The following is a 17,774-nucleotide window of genomic DNA, read 5'->3' on the forward strand; positions in this document are numbered from 1 at the left end:
AAATCCCCCCACCCCAAAAAAGTCATTAGCCCATTACATTTATTAAGCTAAATAAGCTGTAATTTTATTTTTGTATAGATGAGTTTTTTTCAAAACATTTCATTTAACTTAAAATAAAAACAGTTTTGAGGGATTCATATATACACAAAAATGACACAAAAAGGAGGGAAGTGTTATGTGAAAATGTAAATTAATAATAAATACAAAAAAACATTTGTTTATGCATTAGAACCATTTACATATCATACTTTGACATTATGAGGGCCGCATAAATAAAGTCAAAGAGTCGCACTTTGCCCAGGTCTGCTATATAGCCTTCGTGTGAGTCTAGAGACAAAGCTTTAGATGTAGACTAATGGAATAAAACTTTAAATGAAAAAAAAAAGTTACATTTAAAAGCTGACTCTTGTAAATGGTAGGTGGTTGCAGTGTGATATTGAACCTGTAATAATAAGTGTTTTCTGACACCGGTTGATGTCCTTCACTCATGAACAAGACCTTAAGATCAACCTCAACATTTACAGACTAAAAATCTAAGGGACTGACCTTTCTCTTGTCTGTCCTTCTCTCAACCTCTCAGTGGGAGATGGTCATCGGGAACATCTCCCATCAGGGGTTGCTATAGCAAATCCTTCACCTTCATCATCATCCCATGTTCACAACCATCAACCTCATCGTCTTCTTACTTCCCACTTAGCTAGAGCCCAGATGTGAAGGTGGCAAAAATAATTATTACGTCACCACTCAAGTTGATATTTGGACAACACTTGTTACAATAAAAGCATAGCATAAAAGCAAGCAAGACCCCAAGTCAATTTTTAAGTTATTAAGTTTAGATGATGGTATGGTGGGACCATGAACTGAAGATTTTGCTCTTTTGTTACCAACTCAAAAGTGGGGGAAACCTGCTTCAGAGACGAAAACATCATAGTATCAAAAACTAAGCAAGTCTCAGGCTGGATAAACGCGAGGCTTCGAACAGAATCCGAAATCATTCATCATGTCATTTTTTAAAAAGAGACGTCAGACAGAAGTATACAAAAAATCTTTTACTTTACAAGTCAGTACCTTCCCCCTTTTTCTGTGTGGGACTGAGTGTCGCCACTAGGGGGCGCCAGATCGAAGCAAACTCACAACACAAACACCGGTACAAAAATTCCAACATAAAGCAAATGTCAAAAAGGCAACATGGACACTGAATAAAAGGAGGAAGAGAGTGACAGTCAACCGTTGTTTGGTCAAATCCTCAGAGGTGGAACAGTGGAGTTGGTGCATTGATTCACGTGCACCTCTCTGCCCTGGTTTTAAAGTACATGTGACCACACATGATGCCAGGCGTTGCTATGCCAACACCATCTTTCAAGTACCCAAATCACAAATCATGAAAAGGAGAGGAAGATCCAACGAAATCTTTTACAGCTGCATGTTCACAATGGATGATCGTTGCAGTCGTATTTACAGTTTCAGATGTTAAAAAAAGGATTTACTATACAGAAAGTTTGCGTTCTGTCACTTCTGCTGTGTTCACACACATTTCCCGACACTTCCCAAAATAATTCCAGGCACTCACTTTTGAAAAATATGTCGGTGAATGATATTGACACGGAGAGATTTAAAGCTCCAATACATCATGTATAGTTAGACCAGTTTCTTCTCAGAGTTTAGATTTGCAACAAGACCTCCCAGAAGTCTTCAGGTAAGTGTACCTGGACTGGCTGAACCACAAAACATGATACAGGTTCTCCAACAGTAACCGAGCGGTCGATCAACTGAAGACATCGGAAAGCATCGTCACACTCGGGGGGGCAGTGTGGGAATTCTCAGGACGGTCGGTCACAGAACCGTGAGGTAGTGTGTTGGTGTCAGTGCTTGGCTGGCTGCTTGTGCCTCACCTACACTACACGACTTTGAACACGTCACAATTGAGGGGGGGAAACCTTTTGCGCTTATTGAGGCGCTTATATTTGGTCTTGAAGGCTTCAGCTAGGAACCAGTGTCGCCAACACCTTGATATATTGTTGGGCTAAGCTTCAAAATACTGTAGCGATCTTGAGGCGTCAAATATTTATCGTTCAAATCATGTTGGATGTAAATGACAGTAATAAAGACAGAACACATTACCCTCTGGACTGTTGACATGACTCTGGAAAATGAAGGGGAAAGTCATTGAAAATGACCGGCGACATCTTTGTTTTGTGGACAACAACCTCTGTGGTAACAGTTAGCACGAGACTCTAGGAGCTCCCTCGGTACCGTTTGACGAAAAAAAAGGCCAATAACAACACACTCGGCAGACTTCATGCATTCCTGGTAAACAACCTGATACAGGTTTACAAACGACACAATGTGAAATGAATGAACGCAAGTTCCTCGCAAGCAACTTAAGCAAAGGTTGAACTACTAAAAATGATTAAAGGGACATGTAAAGATGTATAATGAAGCGTCTCTTATCCAGCTGAAGGCCCAACGCTGTACATTCTAGCATCACCGGGCAGAAGATGTGAACAGAGAGCCCTTCAATGTGTTCTGGTCCACAAGGTCACTTTATTCAGGTCGATTAAGATGCTAAGTTTACTTCAGAATATCGTGTCCTGTAGTTGGACGTGACGGTAATAAAGTCGTGTAGTGTAAGATCGGCGTAGGACTGTGTCAGATAACATTCATCATCATGTGACTAGAGGGTCGGGGGGGACGGGGACGGGTGATTTCATTCGTCAAATCAAAGTGCTGTGTATGATTTTAAACGTGTTGGTATAAGAGTGTAAAGGGCTTCAACTTGATCAGATCGGCGTAGTGAATACAAAGACCAATTGTTCCTTTGTCCACCTCAGCTCTCATTGGCGGCCACCAACTGGCCCAGTCCCTGGCGCACACACATGGACTGGATGTCTTTCGTCTTGATACAGAAATCGCAGGCCCACACGGCGGCGCTCTCCCGCGTCAGGAGCCCGTAGGCCGGCTCCGTCAGACCCGTGCACTCGCGATGGAACCAGCGCTGACACGACGCCTCGCACAGGATGGCGTCCTGGTCGTCGTGCACTTCCGCCATACAAAGGCCACATGGGAAGACCATACCGGGACCGCCGAGTTTCCCGGGGCCAGAACCGGGCCCGGCTGATTGGGTGGAAGGGCCGGGCGGAAGCGGAGACTGAGTGTTCGGGGTTGACGTGGAGTTGGACGGGGGGTTTGGGTTGCTGCCAGGCGTGTTGCTGCCGTTGTTGTTGGTCATGTTGTTCGGACCCGAGTTATTGTTGGACATGGGCCCGCCGGCGCTGGGCGTGTTGTTTTGCTGACTATGTGAGGCTGAACCTGGGGCGGAGTTTGGTGGAGTGGTCTGTGGCGTCTGCTGATTGGAGTTGTTAGAGTTGGGGATGTTAGTGTTGTTAGGAGGCTGCAGTTGACCGGTGGGCGGGTGCTGCGACTGGCCGGAACCATTAAGTGGACCAGTTGGAGAAGAGTTGGGGTTGGGTTGCTGTGGGGCAGACGGAGGCCTACCCGGGGTGTTGTTTCCTGGCTGCTGAACATCAGGGTGACCGGGGAAACCTCCTCCAGGTTGTTGTTGGCCAGAGTTTGAAGGGGGGCAGGGAGGAGTGTTATTTGGAGGGGGGCCATTTGGGTTCATTCCAAGCTGCTGTTGCTGAGGGCCTGGTGGTCCTCCTGCACCTCCAAAGTTCTTTCCGTCTTCACTGCCAGGTCCAGGTGGACTGGGGCCAGGATATGGTCCATCTTGAGAAGGAGGGAACTGTCCTTGAGGGGGCATACCAGGTAGGCCACCAACCATGTTGCCTCCTGGCCCGCCACCCATACCCCCCATCATGTTCATTCCTGGTCCTGGTCCCATGTTTCCCATAGATGGCAAGGGTCCATGTGACGGACCTCTGGGACCACCACCACCAGGTAGTGGGGGACTGTTGAAGGGATGGCCTTGTCCATGCTGTTGCTGGGGAGGCATCCCAAATCGGGGATGTGGTGGCCCCCCTCCCCCCGGACCTCCCATGCCACCTGGTGACAACATGGGGTTGAAACCAGAACCGGGGTGCATAGGAGGACTAAAATTTGGGGGTATGTTGAATTGAGATGGGCCACCTGGAGGGAATCCACCACCTGGTCCTCCACCTCCTCCACCCCCACCACCACCACCAAAGCCAGGCATCCCCCCGAAACCTAGCTGGTGGTGGGGACCAGCGTTGGATGGGGGACCGAATGGAGGCCTACGTCCAGGCTGGCCACCTCCAGGTCCACCTCCTGGTCCACCTGGGCCAGCCATAAATCCCATTCCTCCTCCCATTCTTCCTGGACCTCCATAACCTGGTCCTCCTCCGCCACCAGGACTTTGAAGAAAGGGAGAACCACCTGGTCCGCCTGCACCAGTAGGTCGAGATGGGGGTCCAAAATCATCGTCAAAGGGGTTTGATGCCACCAGGTGGTCCACCATAGGCGTTGGAGGCGGAGCAAACTCTGTCAGGTGAGAGAACCCCGCCGCCTGAAGAAAGGGAAACATAAGAATTAAATTGTATCCAGTGACCAGAAATGATAGATGAAGTGCTTGAACTACATAGAACGAACAAGATTGGACTGAATTTGTAATAGTACAATAACCAAAATTACTATTACATAACTCTTTAAGTTGAGTGGTTCTAACTAATTACACCACGCCAGTTATTATTCTTAATTACTGTACACATACAAACACATCATTGCACCTACAATCACAATACTACAAGTCTATTGACATGTTTTGTATGTTAGCTTAAGAGTGAAAATCTAAAAGTAAAAATCACTATCGTCTTTCACGAACGCACATTATATATTTGCAATAAAAACAATTAGATCTAAGGCTTACTTTACAAATTAAATGTGCCTTAGACTCACAAAGCTCTACTGCAGCTCATTTTATTGAAAACAACAATACACAGAATGTGTTTAAAAAACTGTATCAATTCATTTAGGAAGTAATTACCAAGTCAATTTTGTCTAAATAGTTAATATTGGACACTTGATTAGCATACATAACCGATATAACTAAAGAAACCATTTACCATTTACTTTATTAGAAACCAGTATCATGTTTTATCAAACATAAAAAGTAGAATTTTTATTCCTAAAGTAATCTTTCTAATGCAGTGTACAGTGAATAAATTCTCCACACAAAATCAAATGATTGCTGATGAATGGCATTCCTCTAATGAACTTATTACATTACTGTTCCTCCAATAAATTCCAATGGGGTAACAAGAAAGAAAAGCCAAAATCAAACATAATAAGTATGTGTACGAATTAGGGATAGACAGATTATTGTTGTCGATATTCAGCATTTTGAGGCATATCAGCATCTGCCTTTTTGATAATCCGACAGCCGATAAGAGATCCATTTAAAACTGGGTAATTTTGGCTCTGATGCAGCAGCGCCTCTGACTCCAATCACTACTCTCCAACTTTGCCCCATGCCTCATTGATGTTTAATAAAAATATGCTTAAAGTAGGGCTGCACGATTAATCGTTTTAAAAAAACACGAGCTCATTTCCAAGGGATGACGATTATTAAAAAAGAAAAAAAGAGTACCGCATTTTGATTGGGGACATCACCTGTATAAAAACAAGCGCTCCCTTCCCTCCCTCAACAAGTGATAGCGGCAGAGATAATGAGAGAAGTTGAGAGTGTGAAGAGAAATGAAGGAGAAAAGTTGTGTAACACATTTACTTCCTGAAATAGGTTCTTAAATTGAATTGAGGCGCAGGTCTGCTTGAGTGTCTCAGCATGTGTGTGTGTGTATGTGTGCGCTGTTGGCATGTTTGTGTGTCTGTATAATAGTATAAATTAAAATATATTGATGTTTATTTCAGAGGATGTACTTATATATGACAGAGTAACAATATCAACTGTGCAAACATGTAAGCAAGTCATTTATATGTGTAGAGCGTGTGCAGTAAAAGGCAGAATGAGTGACCAGTGTTTGTACTTTTCTTTACTTTGCACTGAAGATTTATTATTGACTAATAAATGTATTTTCACCTCACTTTTAGCAGTATTTGCCGTGAATATAGTACGTCTGTTCATTGTTTTTTGTTCAATAAACTGCAATAAATATTTACATTGTTATAATAAATCGATATTCTCATTTTGTCCAGAATCGTGCAGCCCTAGCTTAAAGCCATTCAAACAAAGTTAAGTGTTGGCGTTTGAATTACTCAAAAAAATGTATGCCAATATATTAACTTTTACAGCAAATGAATATCGGCTCCAAATATCGGTTATCGGCCGGCTAGACTACTAATAATCAGTATTGGTATCAGCCCTGAAAAAAACATATTGGTCTTTCTCTAGTACGAATGAGAAACATTTTTTGAACAAGCCCTAAAGCTACTACTTGGTGACCCCTGTGCTAAGTCTTTAGTACTTTTTATTAAATTATTTAAAAATCAGAGATCCCCGCCACACATTTCTCAGCACTTCACCTGGGATGTAGACTTTCTTGGCTTCTTCTTCTCTGGACTCTTCATCTGTAAACCTGAAAGGGTAAAACAAGGGGGAAGGGAAGAGTGGGTGAGCGTTAAATCAAATATAATCTGACAAAAGCCATTATGTATATTTTCAGCTATCATCTAGAGAAACGTCACATTTGGATCGGCCAATACCCCGTAGTGACAGAGCTGAGCAGCGTTAGACCTTCAGGCCTGTGTGCGTCCATGTCCGACAGTTGGGATGGATTCATGATGGGACATAGACGGGGCATGAGGACAAGATGCTCGAACATCCAGGCGCTTTAATCAAAGTCATGAAGGCCTTGATCGGATAAGACCCAGGCAGACCATATGACCCCAGACGGAAAAAAAAGGGAGAGGCCGCAAAAAACAGGCAGAAGAGGTCAATGAGGAAGACAGAGAAAAGACGAGGACATGAGGAACAAAGTTGAAGGGACATCAACAGCAAAGATAGACATGAAAAGCCTTGTCCACAGAATCCAGTCTTGCGAGGAAAAACAGCCACCACCAGTCGTGAAGTTTACATGGTAAGGGTTTGCTAAACAGCACCAGGGCAGCCCAGTTTAATGGATGATTCCGATCTGATCGGGAGATGAAATCAATTCCTACCTTTGCGTTTTCCTGGTCCCGCCTGTAGTCTCCCCGATTCGGCAGCCATTAGCTAATACGACTGTCGGTGAAGTGGCATATCACCGTTTATATGCAAGAAAAAAAAAGTTAAAAAATGACGGCGTCTGGGAAGGCTACGATCGGGCCTTCATATCATGTCAAAACGCTAAATTTGGCGTCATCGTGGCGAGAAGTGATCGGTAGCTCGGGGTTATTTTCACCGGCCCAAAGGTTTTCAAACTCCCCCTTTTTTTAAATATATTCCAGATGCAAACGTTGCGGTGTCTGTCACGCCGGGATTTGGTCACCAAATAAAAACGTCAGAGAGATTTGACAGCCTAAGAACAAGCATCATTGCTTCACAGATCCGGTACCTTAAGTGTCCACCTAGCAGCTCTGTCTCGGTGATCACTTACAGATGTGCTTCGTTAGCTTAGCACCAGCGGGGCTAGCCACGTTACCTTCTGCGGCGAATACTTCACCTCAGCGGCTTTGAGAAACTACTCGACAGTGAGATATTTCGAATGTGGCGACGGTACACCGGCCGTGAACGTATCGCCACATTCACAAAAAAAAAACCGCGGTGGTTTTCGAAGCAGGTTTACTAGCTAGCTAGCGATAGCATTGTAGCTTGGTGGTTAGCTAGCCATTCTGCAGACTGTCTTGGAAGCAAACTGTACCCTTTTCTCCGATGCTTTTGCCTGGCGGTCCTTTTAAATGTGGCGTGTCATTGCCAACAAAGCGGTCCTTGCACGGTGTATGCTCGCTGGTCCACCACTCAGCTATAATTCATTCAAAAACGCAAATATAGCCATTATTCTCATCATGGCCTTCAGCGCAGCCGGACAAAGAGGGACAGGCAGGAGTATCGCGCACCGCGGACGATTACATTCTTGGAGAAAATGGGGGGGTTGTCACGGTTGTCTCCAGACGAAATTAAAGTGCATGTTTTAAACGACGAGCGTTTTACTGTATATTATCATTGGCTATGACATTTATTATTATTTTAATTAAAAAATATATACACGTCATTGCTGTCACAAGTGACGCTAAAAAAGTTTACACCTCGACCCCCCCCATTTGTGCGATTCAAACGGTACAGCCCAGGCAAGACCACTTTCCATCCGCACAACGAAATAAACATTTTCTTTACTAAAAAACACTGTGTGTGGTTGAAACAAAAATATATACGTAATTGTATTAGTTTTTATTTTATTAATCTTTTTTTAGATTCATTCGTATTATTTCATTTATTTTCTACATTCTGTAATGCCTCCGCAGCTTCTGATTTTGATTAATTATATATATGTATATATATTAAACCTATATATCCTATATAAAAGGTGTATTTCCCAAAAGCGACCCTGTTTTAATGTACAAATGGAGGTGGTACACATGTTTATAAAATAACATTCTCGAATATCATCACTATCATTTTCCCTGTTCTCATTTCAATGTTTACATATTATTCAGAGTTATTCTAACACTTGGTAAGTAAACGGGTTTTTATTTTTAAATATTTGTTTAAAAAAAAAAAACTATCTATAATCAAAACAAACATATTATTTAATAAAACATAATTGTATCCGCCTGTATTGGCAAGATCTTCCTCTCATAAAAATCGTGAAATGTCTAATATGTTTGATGTTTATCTAACCTGTATTCATTTTGCATGCGTATAAGTTTTACGTATATTCGGCAAAAAAAACCCCACATGAAAACCAGTTTCAAGAAGCAGAGTTTATTTATTAAATATATTCACATTTAATCTTGTTTTGTTTTTTTTACACTAAAACAACTACTCAAGAAAACTATCAATAATAATTGACGTTTATTTACATTTAATTAAACTCGGTCCTTGATATTATTCGTTTACATCCCTTCTTCTTTTTTTCTACACCAAATAATAAACTAAAAACACTCGTCATCATCGTCAGACCCTCAGACCCCCCTCTCATGTAGAGTCAATGTTGAAACTACAAAATCACAACAATCTTTCCACTGATTTTATTTATCTTCAGACGAATTACATGTGAATATTTGTCCATATATATCATTTTGAATCAATGGTGATATAAAACATACGAATGACGTTTCATTGGGGTCTCAGCGTGAGTTCCGAGCAGCATTTATGACCCATTGGTTCTGTGTCAGGATGAAGCAGCGGAAGTCTTTTGTTCGGGTCTGTGGAGGTGAGTCTGCGGTGGATGGCTTCAGTTCCTTCTCTCACCATGGCCAAGTGGTTCAAGGATCTCCCCATCACTCTGAAGAACGGTTCCGACAGAATCCGCTCTGCGTCTGAATCTCAGTCCAAAACATCTGGATTAAAAACCTCTGCGCGCAAAAGCCGGTCCGCGGACGTTACCGGTTCCGCGGGAGCTGGGTCTCTGCTGAAGAATCGCAAGAACTCGGCCACGGAACCAACCAAGAACGGTTCTTTGCCAAAAGAGAGCAAAGTTTGGGATGCCCTCTTGTCCGGGAAGAGTCGCAAGAACTCCAGAGCTGACCCGGTTCCTGGGGACCAGGACCTGAGAGCCAAGAGCTCCGCGTACATCAACCGGATGATTCGGCTGGACAAGCAAGACAAAGGTCAACATTTTAACGGCGATACTGTCACCGATACCGGTTCTGAAGCAGAGAAACCCGCCCAGGTCAAAACAGAAAAGGTGGGTTCATTTATTTTATTTCGTGTGTCACCTCCAAACAAACTTATATTTGATTAATTCATGGTTCAAAATTATTTTATCAAACGGTTGAATTATTATTATTATTTTTAAATCTTATTGTAACGTTTTGCTTAAAGAAATAATTACATAAGAGCACATTCCTGAATATGTTTCTACAAAAAATGGATAGAAACTATTTTTAAAAAGGCTTTCAACTAGTTGTTTAAACTATTTTATAGTATGTGTAAATGTGTGGGTGCTTTTGTGTTTTATATAATTATTGATATCACGTCAATGATAATTCAGCTCTAGCAAGAAAGTACAAGTATCATCAGCAACATCCTTCACTTGTAAATAAACATCCAAAGAGATCCAAGACGAAGCAAGACGGTTCTTGATGACGTATTGTGGGCACAGGTGAAACAAACTCGGTTGGATTAGAATTGTTGGGATCAATCACAGTTGACACAATTCAACGAGATGCCTGAGAAACATTAATTATTTAACCTAAAGACTCGAAGACTTGAGGACCGGGGGGTTATATTTGGCCCCCCATGTCATTTTATGCACACATGCATGCCAACAGTAGGTAAGTAAGTCATATTTGTAGAGTGCTTTACCAGACCAGGGTCACAAAGCACTTAAAGAATGACAACAATACCCAATAAAATGTATAGTTAAAAGGTCAAGACCCCACCAAAACAAACACAGGAGTCTCAGAGAATCAAGGAGAAGCCTGCACGAATAAAAGTGTCTTAACATGTGCAGTTTTCAAGTTGTGACTTTCACAGGCTGTTTTGCAGCAAGAGTAGATACTAAATGTAAAAAAAATGAAGACTGAAGACTTCAAATAATGAGATTTTCATTTGTACTATAGTCTGCATGTAAAGAAACACAAGTTCCAAGTCCTGTCAAAAGCAATCTGGAGACAAATGATGCCTCACCAGTGTTTTTCTTCCTCCTCTGTACAGGTTTAAAATATTTAATCGCTTCTATTGTCTATTATTTCTTCACTAGTAGGTCTCATAAGAATGAAAAACGCTTCATTAAACGTCATCAGTCCATCGAGGGTTTAACACTGAAGCGTTGATCCAGCAGTTGAAAAAAAACATTCAACTACGAACCACTAGATGTCGCGCTACTCCTCACAGAAACAATGTTGTTGTCTGTTAATGGTCAAGTTTGTCACATCTTATTAAAAAGAAAATCTCACATTAAGAGAATTAATTCAACAAGAAGTCATATCATCTCACAAGGTGCAGGCTTTTCCTTGATTCTCTGATACTCCTGTGTTTTTCTTATGTGTTTTATCTTTTAAAGTATATATTTTATTGAATATTGTTTTGATTGTTTGAGCGCTTAGTGACCCTGGTCCGGAAAAGCGCTCTACAAATATAAATTACTTACTAACTTACTTACAAGCTCATGAACTACAAGACGGTTTCCAAGAATTCTATGACAAATTTCCAGACCAGAGACAGCTTTTTGTAAGATTACATCCAACTTTTAAAAACTGTGACAGATGACATCACTAATATCTAACCTCCTCTGCAGGTATACTTGTTCGTATCTTTGAAGTTTTATTCTCACTTCTTATCTGCACCACGTAGTTGGTCATCAAACTCATCACTTCTGAGATTACAGTCCTGCAGACAGTGAAGCGACAGGCCGATGAAATCTGATACGTTCTTTGTCTCTGCTGGTCCATTGTCCACCGGCGTCCTCCTCACACACACCTTCTCACCCCCCCTAAGTTACCTTCACCCTCGTCTGGCTTTTATCTAATCCTTCACACCTCCCTGACACGGTTCCTTCACGCTCAGGTGAGAAGCCTGCAGCTCCACTTTGAAATGAAGACAGTGGGTGGCAGAAGAGAGACCAGATAGAAGTCCCGGAATTCCATTGAAACATCTTCCTTTTAATTAAGAGAACAGAGCGAACAGAGACACGACCTCAAAGGATGAAGTCAAGGGTTCAGTGTCAAATAACTGAGATAAAAAAAAATTAATTGAGGAAATAGAAACCATCAAACCATGACTGTGATCTTGAGAGCAGGTGACGATTAAAGACGAGAACATTGAGAAGGCGGTGAGGAACATATCTGAGGTCACTCCAGGAGACCTTTGTCGTCCTTTGTTCTGGTGCACGTGTGTTTTTCGGGAGTTTTAACAAATGACTTCCTGCTCCACATTTACACCTCGACTGAGAGGCTGTGATTTATGTTTCAGCAGGAAAACAAACAAGATAAAAACAACCGCTGCTGGTGCAACAAAGGCCATCGACACTGAAAAAGGAACTATTAAGATCAACTTAGTACAATGTTCTTGGCTTCAGGAGAGATGTTTTACATTTTATTAGTTTAATAAACTACGTAGATTATCCAGTGAACAGCTGGATTAACTGAATATAAATAAAAACATTTTATACAGTTGTATAAGAAGTACAACAAATACAAATTGAACTACTTTTATTTGACTAACTTGTAGAAATCAGTCAAGATTATTTAAATAAACATTTTATTGGATGTTCAAATAAGATGTTTTTAGTTCCTGTAAACAGAATTATAGACGTTATATGTAAATTTAAGGACATTACCAAACAGGTGCTCTGGTGCTAACTAGCATTAGCTTATTGCAATTTTAAAGCATTTTAGAAACACAACAAAACTAGACAGTAATTAATGACTTTAACTGATCTATCTATATTTATTCCAAAACCAACAAAGGCGACAAGTGAATCTGCAGATGTTGCAAGAAATTAATAACAAAAACTTGTGGAGTGAAAATCAAATGAAAAATTTGGACCGTATAAGATTAAATCAGCTGATGGTGTGTCTTCAAATTTTACTTTTCAATCCAACAAACGTTTTTTAATTCATTTTGTTCAGTATAAAAAAAAAATCAACATTTAAATAATAAATAGAACTGATACTACAATCTGATTATTACATTTAAAAGTCCCTCTTTTCTTCAGTCTCTCCTCTATTTTTCATTTTTGTCATTTTTATTATATTCACCAAAAGATGGAGCTTTGAGTCATGACGTTCACTTTCTTGTTTGTGTCCGAGGTTGTTGGAAACTAACGCAGCAGATTACCGCACCTGAAAAGTTGTCCTCCTCGGCCTGGATATGATGAACAGGAAGTTACTTAACATTAAATATGAATAAATGTTGAGAGGCACTCGTGGACGTCCGCTCTGCCTTTAAAACCACATCAGCGCTTCCTGCTTCTCCTAAACGCTCTTCGACGGTTCTACTTTTCGTTTTTGGGCTCAGTCCAGAGATCAAAGACTGTCATTGATTATCTTCTGGTAAACTTCTTAGACGAGAGCTTGTTTTCGGGATTCTCCAGCGGCTGACAAACATAAAAAAAAGATGGAAAATGGAAGAAAACGAAACCAGAATTTTCAAATGTACCCCCTCTGGACCAGGTTTACACAAGTCTCTGACAATCCCTTAGAAAAGAAATATATTCAAATGTACTTTGAGTGTAAATATTTTACAATAAAATTTAAGTTGTACACTTGAAGTTTACTTTTGACATACTATACTTCAAAATAGTACACCAATGTACTGTATACTTAGTTTTAACGTTGTGAGAAAGTACAGTTTACTACTTTTTTCTTTGGCCGATTGTATTATTGTGTTGATCCATAAGTAAACTTAGCAAAGCATTATGGGAGTGTGTGATTGTGATGGATGGAAGTAAGTAAGTAAATAAGTAAAAAAAAGTAAGTAAGTAAGTAATTAAAAAGGAAGTAACTAAGTAAGTAAGTAAAAAAGTAAGTAAGTTAGTAAAAAAGTAAGTAAGTAAGTAAAGGTTATTTGTAAAGTGCCTTTCTAGACCAGACCTAGCTCTGAAAGTAAGAACCAGAATTTTATATTTGATCGCGATACAAACTGGCAGCCAGCGAAGAGTTTTAAGGATCGAGGAAATGTGAGTTCTTCTACTAGAGCGGCTCAGAATTCTCGCTGCAGAGTTTTGTATTAACTGCAGGCGAGACACCAAAATAAACTGTACCGCTGCCATGTGGTGGTCAGAATGTATGCTTCGCTGGGGAAAAGGTCGCTCGTTTGTTTCCCAACGAGTCTGTTAAATGTAGTACAAAAAGTAAACTTACTAGAAGTATATACCTAGTTTATATACAGTACAGTACAGAGAATACGATAATATACGATAAAAAGTATACCTTGGTATACTTTAGATATTCTTAAAATGTTTCAATTTGTTCCGAAAAACTCTCAAAATGTATATTCCTTTAGTACACCTACCTTGCATTTTACCTAAGTATACTTGCTATACTTATACTTTAGTATACTTGATGAACAGGAACCTCGAGTACTACTTTGTTTTCATGTCTTAACAAGAAGGATCTGTCTCGCCTGCATTTGATTCAGAACTCTGCAGCGAGAATTCTGACCTGCTCTAGTAGAAGAACTCACATTTCTCCGTTCCTTAAAACTCTTCACTGGCTTCCAGTTTCTTTCAGGATCAACTTTAAAAATCTGGTTTCTTACTTTCAGATCTATTCATGGTCAGACCTTACATCAGTGATCTGATCTAGACTTAAACCCCAGCTTGGGCTCTGAGGTCTGTGGATCAGAATCTACTGATGGTTCCTGAACACGGTTCAGGACCAGAGGAGAGAAATCTTTTCAGGCTGTTGCTCCTAAGCTTTGAAACGATCTTCCTCTCCCTCTGTGTTTGATGATCTACTGACTCCTTCAAGAAACATCTTAAGACGTTTCTATTTGTTCAGGCTTTTCCTTGATTTTCTGGAACTCCTGTTGTGTTATCAGTGTTATCTTGACCTTTAAAGTATGTACTTTTTTGAGTATTGTTTTGATTGTTTAAGCGCTTTGTGACCCTAGTCTGGAAAAGCGCTATATAAATAAAAATTACTTACTTACTTATTTACTTATACTTCAGCATACTTGATAAACAGGAACTTCGAGTACTACTTTTATGAAAGGAGGATGTTGTGGGTCAAAGAGCAATCCACACAGAACATGTGATCATCTTTCACCTGAAGCAGTTGCTCACAGCCAACGTTGAGTTTGACAGACTGTCCTCTGACAGGTGATCATCCTGGAGGACTACGCCGACCCGTTCGACGCCGAGAAGACCCGAGAGTCGAGGGAGGCCGAGCGAGGCGAAGAGAACGACGGTTACATGGAGCCTTACGACGCCCAGCAGATGATCACAGGTGAGGCCCCTCTCATGAGGTCTGATGCACTGGTGCCGAACCGGTACTTTACCGCCTCTCATGTCAGGGCCGGTGTTATTATGGGTCACATGCCCTCTCCTGCAGCTCCCTCAACCTCCTGGGGTTCGCTACTGCAACTCTGCTGTGAAACAAAGGGTGTAGTTTCCTGTTCACGCTTCCTATTTACTGGCACCATTATCCAAGAGGAAGTGAGCGTCACTTCTCCCACTGTTTTCACACACGACTCCGCAGGAAGACGACTCCGTCACTCATGGCCCCGCCATTGTTCCATCACCTGGTCATGTGACTGATGATGGAGGGGACTTCTTTAAAGGGGTTTTTGAAGGAGGAACGATGGAGGAACTGACAGAACAGCAACTCTTTAAGCTTTGTTTCCCTCAGAGATCAGACGTAGAGGGTCCAAAGATCTGCTCAAAGTGGTGATGGAAGGGGCCGAGGTCCCGGTGGAGGGGGGTCCCCCGGCATCCTCGCAGGTTTATGAGGTGCTCTATGATGGGAGCGGCGACAGAGAAGGACGGTCTGTGGAGTGGAAGAAGGAGCGGCTCGTCAAAACCTTGTCAGGTGACTGGGAGGGAGATTTATTTGACGCCTCCAAACATCTTCTCTGTTCACCTGCAGAAGGCTGACTTTATTTGCCATTTATTTTAATTAAGCAAAAGTCAATTAAAACAACAAAAAAAGATTAAATAAAGTAAATTTACAAAATGCACAGACTAAAGATCATACTTAAATCTAATCATGATATTATTTTTTATTAAATATCGACGACGAAACAAGTGAATCTATATTTAAAAGAAGAGGTAGAAATTAAAAACAATCTATAGGCTGATAAAACCCACATTTAAATGTTAGGGCTAAGCGTCTAATGTTGCTTATGGCCAGCAGGGGGAGGTGTTTCCTTTAAAATCGACTCAGCCAATGGAGAAATAAAGGTGTGTTTTGTGACGCAATATTTTAATTTAAGTCACTTAAAGCTGCTTTAAATAAGTTTCGACGAGGACAATTCTGTATTAGTGAGGAAGAAGAATACAAAAAATAACAAAAAAGAAAATCCATTGAAATGATTCATGAATCAAGAAGAGTTTAGACTGAATAAATGAATACATATTCAGTTTGAACACCAGTGGAAGTTACATACAAATAAATAGACAATAGTATTAACTGTTCATCCATTTTCTTAAACCTGTAGAATTCCAGAGAAAGACTTAGAGACTCTCCCAGTTACCCGGGGCCACAGGCACCTTAGAGCAGTTGATATTGGTCACAATTTAACCACCGATAAATTCATGTTTTTGCACTGTGGGAGAAAATCTGAGCTGGTCCATAATGCACCTTGTGTAGTGGTGAAGGACTTAAAGATCCCTCAACTGGAACTAGTTGTGTCTGACTTGTGGTGTTCGTCTCGTAGCCCCCCTGGACGTCCCTGAACGTGCTGTCAAAGAGGAGCGTCCTCATCACACCCTCACCAGACGTTCACCTGCCCAGTCGCACCTGCACGCCAGGCAGAAGAGCTGGACCCAGAAGATCCTCAAACACTCCTACAGTAATCCAGGGATCGACGCTGAGGTCGGCTGTGTTGACCCCACCCTGCCCCTGGAGAGACAGAGGTGAGTCATCACTTGTTAAAAATTAAATTCATATTGAGAAACTGTGTCAGAGACCCGACGGCTCCTCCTCATCCTCAGGTGGTACCACGGCTGTGTGACCCGTCAGGAGGCGGAGTTCCAGCTGCAGTCCTGCCGCGAGGCCAGTTTCCTGGTCAGGAACAGCGAGTCGGACAACAGCAAGTACTCCATCGCCCTCAAGTGAGTGTCGGTGGTTGTGTGTCTTCACCTTCTTCACACCATGAGTCAAACCCCCCTCACCTGTCCCCCCCCCCCATCCCCCTCGCAGGACGAGTCAGGGTTGCGTCCACATCATGGTGGCTCAGACCCGAGAACACACCTTCACCCTGGACCAGAGCAGCTGCGTGTTTCCCAGCATCCCCGAGGTCGTGCACCACTACTGCTCGCAGCAGCTGCCCTTCACCGGCGCCGAGCACATGACCCTCCTGCACCCGGTCTCACGCCCGTGACCCGGGTCGGTCCGCCAGCCGAAGGAACTGAACTCTTGAACACAGCCTCAACAGGTACTTTTCGGAGGTCCACGACTGAACAGTGTCACCTGACATCACGTTCACGGTCCTCGCCCTCCTGGGTCAGTGAACCCCTTGTGCACCGCAACAGTTGTTAAATCTGTCGGATACATTCATAAATATTTGATTCAGGTTTGATTTACAACGATCCCGTTTGTGCGTCTGATCAAATGTGAAGGCTGGAACACGGACTGCCGGTGAGTCACCAAGATCGATGCAATCATGTGCAAAGAGGACCTCAAGGTGGCTACAGACGCATGTAAGAGTCCTGGAAATCAACAGTATAATTACACAGAAGCAATTTTTTCCCCCTGTTTTTAAATCGAGAGCGCCCCCTACTGGACGGTTGAGTCCAAGACGTGGTCTCTCTACTGCTTCTCTGCTCATGATCTTCTCGCACAAGGAGTTTTCAATCAGAGAACTGTGAACACGAGCCTGTAATTCCTCCTTCAGCACAGCAGATCTGAACAGAGATGAAGGTCTTCATGAAGGAAGCGAGTCTTAAACTCACTCCGTCATGGATGTTCCACTCAAATCCACTGTGAAGATTCAAATCCACTGTGAAGATTGAAAGGGATTGTGAAGCTGGAACTGCCTGTGAAATGAATGTTGCGGGTCAGGAACTGTAAATATTAAAAAGAAATAAAGGATGTTA

The 17,774-nt window shown here is 42.0% G+C and overlaps 2 protein-coding genes across 3 annotated transcripts; one reads left to right on the plus strand and one right to left on the minus strand.

Annotated features, from left to right (window-relative positions):
* Positions 1-1,034: 1,034 nt before the first annotated feature.
* Positions 1,035-7,977, minus strand: pygo2 (pygopus homolog 2 (Drosophila)). 2 transcript variants are annotated; one of them, XM_087786677.1, is made up of 4 exons: positions 7,773-7,977; positions 7,093-7,153; positions 6,457-6,509; positions 1,035-4,483 (listed from the first exon to the last, which is right to left on the minus strand). In XM_087786677.1, exons 2-4 carry the CDS (start codon positions 7,139-7,141, stop codon positions 2,828-2,830), a joined length of 1,758 nt encoding a protein of 585 aa, XP_087642803.1. In that variant the 5' UTR covers positions 7,142-7,153; positions 7,773-7,977; the 3' UTR covers positions 1,035-2,827. The 2 variants fall into 2 exon arrangements, with proteins under 2 accessions (XP_087642803.1, XP_087642804.1); XM_087786678.1 differs by lacking the exon at positions 7,093-7,153.
* A 1,346-nt stretch (positions 7,978-9,323) lies between these two features.
* LOC148083592 (SH2 domain-containing adapter protein E-like) lies at positions 9,324-17,586 on the plus strand. Its single transcript, XM_087786040.1, has 6 exons — positions 9,324-9,758; positions 14,838-14,964; positions 15,367-15,546; positions 16,394-16,592; positions 16,671-16,790; positions 16,879-17,586. The coding sequence occupies exons 1-6, from the start codon at positions 9,324-9,326 to the stop codon at positions 17,057-17,059; spliced, it is 1,242 nt and encodes a 413-aa protein (XP_087642166.1). The 3' UTR covers positions 17,060-17,586.
* Positions 17,587-17,774: the final 188 nt, after the last annotated feature.

Source organism: Callionymus lyra, chromosome 3 (genome assembly GCF_982586985.1).
Source record: "Callionymus lyra chromosome 3, fCalLyr1.hap1.1, whole genome shotgun sequence".
Classification (NCBI taxonomy): domain Eukaryota; kingdom Metazoa; phylum Chordata; class Actinopteri; order Syngnathiformes; family Callionymidae; genus Callionymus; species Callionymus lyra.